The sequence below is a fragment of the Orycteropus afer genome, unplaced genomic scaffold, assembly GCF_000298275.1.
Source record: "Orycteropus afer afer isolate SDZICR_OR568_19922 unplaced genomic scaffold, OryAfe1.0 scaffold00217, whole genome shotgun sequence".
Taxonomy (NCBI): Eukaryota; Metazoa; Chordata; class Mammalia; order Tubulidentata; family Orycteropodidae; genus Orycteropus; species Orycteropus afer.
The window spans coordinates 1,263,544-1,269,377 of NW_006921804.1; the positions used below are offsets into that span (position 1 = coordinate 1,263,544).

A 5,834-nucleotide genomic window follows, 5' to 3' on the forward strand; every position below is an offset into this window, starting at 1 on the left:
TAATGGGATCTGGATTTGGATTGCATCGAATGTATAGATTGCTTTGGGTAGTATCAACATTTTCACAATGTTCAATCTTCCTATCCATGAGCATGGTATGTTCTTCCATTTGTGTACATCTCTTATGGTTTTTGAAGTAGGGATTTGTAGTTTTCTTTGCACAAGTCTTTTCTGTCCCTAGTGAGATTTATTCCTAAGTATTTTGTTTTTTTGTTAGCTATTGTAAATGGTATTGATTTCCTTATTTCCTTTTAAGCAATCTCTTTGCTGGTGTAGAGGAATCCAACTGATTTTTGTATGTTGATCTTGTATCCCGCCACTATGCTAAATCTCTCAATTAGTTCCAGTAGGTTTTTTTTTTTTCCCCTGAGGCTCTTGGGTTTTCTATGTATAGGATCATATCATCAGGAAATAGGGATAGTTTAACTTCTTCTTTACCAATTTAGGCCCCTTTGATTTCCCTTTCTTGCCTTATGACCCTGGCTAGGAGTTCCAACACAATGTTGAATATAAGTGGTGATAGAGGGCATCCTTGTCTGGTTTCTGTTTGCAAGGGGAATGGTTTTGGTCTCTCTCCATTGAGAATAATGTTGGCTGTTGGTTTTGCATAGATGTCCTTTATTATGTTGAGGAATGTCCCGTCTATTCCTATTTTGCTGAGAGTTTTTATCAGGAAAGGGTGTTGGATTTTATTAAATCCCTTTTCTGCATCAATTGATATAATCACGTGCATTTTAACCAGTTTTAAGTCTACAGTTCAGTGGCGTTAAGTACATACATAATGTTGTACAATTATCACTACTATTTATTTTTAGAATTTGTCATCATCCCAATAGAAACTCTGTACTCATTAAGCAGTAACTCCCCATTCCCTTCCCACTGCATTCCTCTGATTTTTAACATCACCTATAAGCCAATAAACAACAACCAGTAGCATAGTGGCTAAGGCACTTGACTGCTAACCAGAAGGCTGGCGGTTCAAACCTACCAGCCACTCCTTGGAAGGAAGGTTGGGCAATCTACTTCCGTAGTGATACTGCCTTGGAAACCCAAGGAGGGGTCATTATGAGTCGGGTCTGACTTGACAGCACATAACAACAACAACAACAACAACATAAGCCAATAAGGAGTCCTGATGGCATAATGATTAAGTATTCAGCTGCTAAATGACAGGTCAGCAGTTCAAATCCACCAGCCACTCCATGGGAGAAAGATGTGTCAGTCTACTTCTGTAAAGATTTACAGCCTTGGACACTTTGTGGGGCAGTTCTACCTAATATAGTCACTATGAGTTGGAATCAACTTGGTGCAATGGGTTTGTTTGTTTGTTTAGTAAGATGCTAGGAAATTAGGCCTGGTGGTCTGCTTCTGGAAGGTTACAGGCTTAAAAACCGTATAGAGCAGTTCTACTCTGCACACATGGAGTGGGCATGAGTCAGAATCAACTCAGTGACAACAACAATAACAGTAAGATGCTAAACACAGTACCTGGCATATAATAAGCTCTCAATAATGCTGATGTTGTATGTTGGTCCATAATTCTAGTATATGAGAAATACATCTCCATGTCTTTCTGTAACTCAACTTAGTTTGTATTTCAAGCTCCTATTCCACTGGGATGGTGGAAACAATGTAAGTAAGGTTGGTGGTTTCCTTTCCTTTTCCTCAGGGTGGAGTCCAAGTGGGACGAGGTATGTGATGCCAAGACTTGAGAGGGGGCCCATCTGGTTGTCGGTCATCTATTCACAAAGGTATTACCTGACATCTACTTTCTTCTCATCACCTGGCCCAGGGACCCTCATCCAAGCAGAAGAGGGAGGAGACTCCCCCAGATACTCCCTTTCTAGCCGGGACATGGAATTGCTGCACAGCCGTCTAAAGGCGTGTCTGCCTGGGAACTGTTTCTTATCAGGATCCTGTGCTCCTGGTAGGCCTTCCCAGGAAACAGAGAGCAGGACTCCTGTCACAGGAGCCACAAGCATCTAAACTCTACTTCCCCCAGCTGGTAGTGGGCAAAGGGGAAGTCCTCTGGTTTCCAAGGAAATAACCACTCTTCAAACCTCACTTCTTCTGAACACTGAACAGTTTTATCTCAGCCTTGAGTCTTCTCTGTTACTCTGAAAGCTAGGTTGCCTAGTTGCTTGAATGGGATACGAGGGGAAAAGCAAAGGGAGAAATACCAGAATGGGAAAGCCCATGAGGTAATATTCCAAAAAATATTGTTCAGCATTGTCGTTGTCATTGTTATTTTATTTTTATTAGTTCAGGCCCTTATTATCTCTCACCTGTGCTACTGCAATAGTCTCTCAAGCTCTATCCCTAGCCTTACTGTCCATCAAATCCCTGTTGCAAAAGGGATCTTTCTAAACTATAAATCTGTCTTATGTCTAAAGTAAGGAGCTCTGATGGTGCTGATCTGCAGAAGGAAGATGGAGCAATCAACTTTTGTAAAGATTTACCACCTGGGTTACTATGAGTACCCCACCTAGGTCACTATGAGTCGGAATCAACTCAATGGCAGTGGGACTCCATGGCACATAACAACGACAACAATGCCTAAAGTGTTCTTTGGTTCTTGACTGCTTCCCAGACCACATCCCAGCATCTTAGTGTGGTAGCCAAGACCTTGCAGGATCTGGCCTTGTGCCTCTCCAGGCTTACTTCCTGCCTCTCCCAGGTTGAACTTTATTCTCCAACAAAACTAAACCAATTTTGATTCCTTGCTCTTGCACATGCTGCTTCCACAGACCAGAATGCCTCTTTCTTTAAATTTGATGAATTCTCATTCATTTTTCAACCAGATCAGCTGTCAGCTCTGCTAGGAAGTCTTCCTGATCCATCACTGCTCTTAATGATTAAAATTTCTCCCTCTCTCTGAGCACCAAGAAACTGTGGTGCTCCAGTGGTTATTGGATTGGCTGCTAAACAAAAAGTTGGTGGTTTGAAGCCCCCAGTGGCAGGAGAAAGATGAGGCATTCTACTTCCGTAAAGATTTATAGTCTTGGAAACCCTATGGGGCAGCTCTACTCTGTCCTACAGGGTCGCTATGAGTCAGAGTCAGCTCAATGGCAGTGGGTCTGGTTTTTGGTTTGGTCTGTGCACCACTGACTTCTAATTTATTTGACTACATGTCTAGCACTCATTCAAGAACAAAAGTTTAATTAGAGCGTTAACTACGCTTACTTATCTCTGGACCTGCACCACCTAGGTTACTGCATTGCACCAAGTAGGCTCTGAACTTTTAAGAGACCCAGGGATATTACAGGGAGCTGTTGTCAGTTATATGCCCTGGAGTCAGACCTGACTCATAGAGACCCCTCCTTGGGTTTCTGAGGCAGTATCACTACTGAAGTAGATTGCCCAACCTTCCTTCCGAGGAGTGGCTGGTGGGTTTGAACCGCCAGCCTTCTGGTTAGCAGTCATGTGCCTTAGGCACTACACTACCAGAGCTGAGCAAAGGCTGATTAGGACTACTGTGCAGAAAAGGCAGGAAGAGTGACAAGAGAACGGGACAGGGCAGGGTCAAAGGTTGTTTGAAATAAACAACGGTTTATTTAGTAAATAAACTTCGGTTTAGCAGCGAAGGAACCAAAAAGATTCAACCATCAGCAATTCATGGAACTGCCGGAAGGGAAGCTGGGCCCCCAGGTGTTGTCATTCTCCTCCCTACCTGGGCGGCATAGCTACGGCGGCTGGAACTACAAATCCCAGAGGCTCCTGCGGCGCGGACCGGAAATGTCCTTCCAGACTGTGGCAACAGTAAGGGGCGGTGGCCGCAGAGGCGGGAGATTCAAACCTGGAAGGAGGAACATGGAGGGGAGAGGCGCGGGCCCCAGCCGGGCGGCCTGTGAGTGCTGGAAGGGGCCGAGGAGGGTCCAGCAGCGTTGCCGCTGGTCCAGGACTCAGCCTTCCCGGGAGAGGTTGGGGAGGGGGTGAGCGCCGGACCTGCCGGTGGCGGGGCGGTGGGACTGTGCTCAAGGGGAGGGAGGGCTCAGTTCAGGCGCCAGCAGACTGGGGTAAGGCTGTGAGCAGTAAAATGTTCCCTAACTTTTGTGCCGCGCTTCAAAGCGTTCTAAGAGCTTGCTCCTTTACTCCCATATTCTGAGGCTTGAGCTGGGAGTATGTGGATGGTCTAATGGCTCCTTAAAATTCAGCAGTTAACTGTTGGCTCCGAACACGCCAAATGCTACCAGAGGACAGAACTCCTAAAGGCGCCTGGGGGACTCCTGAGCTTTGAGATAAGGCTTTGAGACAATGGCTCTCAAACTTTAGGGGGCAGGATCACTTGGGAAACTTGTTTGAAATGCAGATCCCTGAGTCCAATTCCAGAGCTTCAGTTTAGGTGGGTCGGGATTGGAGTACATACCCTGCATGTATATAGCAAGCGCTGTTGTGCTTGCCTCACCTCAGGTGGTTCTGATGAAGGTAATCTATGGACTACACTTTCAGCAACAGTGCTTTAGAAGAAGAGAAACTGGAGTTGGAAGGATTGGAGGACAGAAATCTTTCTATCTGACCTGAATGAAAGGCAAACCCTACTCCAATCCCTCTTTCCTCTCCAACAGGATTCTAAAGCAAGGTTCACCAAATCTGTTGAAGGAAAGCTAGTTCCAGACCTGAGAAGGGCAGAAAGACTTTTTTTTTTTTTTTTTTTGGTGTTTTTTTTTTTTTTTTTTTTTAGGTGAAATGTATGTGTGCACAGTCCCATCTGTTGCACGGTCCTCAATTCATAACTCTGAGGTGATGTAACTCGCCTACTGGTTTATTTTCCATGGTTATGCAACCAAGCCTTGTTCCTTGTACACCCCCTAGAAGGAACAGAAGGATTCCTGTGGTTGGCCAGTACTTTCAAATCTGAATGTGGAGATGTGTATTATTATTATTATTTAATCTTGTTTAACTGCCAATTCAAATAAGCCCTGCCTCTCCTACAAATCAGATTGCAGGCAAGAAGGAAATAGGGTAAAGAGTGGGAATGACATTAAGTGCTGAATCAAAGACAGATTGACCACACTATTTTTCTTTTCTAGCCCTCTGAGTTTATTGTTTTGGGATATGTGTGTGTAGCTTTCTCTTACTGTGTCTTTTAGCTTTGTAATGTATTTTCCAAGTAAAATAGAAGAGAAGGAGGAAGCATGAAGGAGGCTGTAGCTAATGCAGAGAGTATGAGTGCTGCCTCATTTAAGGATTTGCTGTTCTTGGGTTTGGGGATCAAAGTATTGTCTACATTTTGTTTAGCTTGGAGGTTTCTTCTTCAGGTGACCTATACTAAAAAGGATAAAGATACCTTAATGATCTTTTTTTTCAATTCTTACTGTGATTTGGTTGAAAGTTATTACAGAGTATGTTCCATACAGCAGTTCATACAGATTTTGTTTCATGACATTGACTGCAATTCCCCACAATGTAACAGCTATCTTCCCGCTTCCTCCCTGTAGTTACCTCTTCCTGTGTCCTTCTTTCCTATGCATTCCTGCCCCCTGAGCTATCACCCTCTGCAAATACTGCCTTTCTGTTCTCCCATGATTGATTGTTCTAACGAGTGGATCTGCCTGATGTAAATGTTCATCCTATATGCCTGTTTATTGTTTGGTTGGAAGCCACAGAAGTGAGTTCAATTCCAGAATGATAACTAGGGGCCATGGTCTCGAGGGTCTCACCAGGCTCTATTAGACTGTAATCCTGGTCTTTTTTTTTTTTTATGATTTTGAGTTTTGCTCCACATTATTCTCTTAATGATATTTTAAAATTCTCTGTGCCTGTCCACTGGTCCCCTGCTCTGGTAGCATAGTGCTTAAGACACTTGACTGCTAACCAGAAGGCTGGCGGTTCAA

At 44.1% G+C, this 5,834-nt stretch overlaps 1 protein-coding gene across 1 annotated transcript in view; it reads left to right on the forward strand.

The window, feature by feature from the left end:
- Positions 1–3,810: 3,810 nt before the first annotated feature.
- Positions 3,811–5,834, forward strand: part of IQGAP3 (IQ motif containing GTPase activating protein 3) — a 57,338-nt gene continuing 55,314 nt past the window's right edge. Inside the window, exon 1 of the mRNA XM_042782014.1 lies at positions 3,811–3,847. Within this exon, the coding sequence (XP_042637948.1) occupies positions 3,811–3,847 (37 nt within the window). The remainder of the gene's footprint in view (positions 3,848–5,834) is intronic.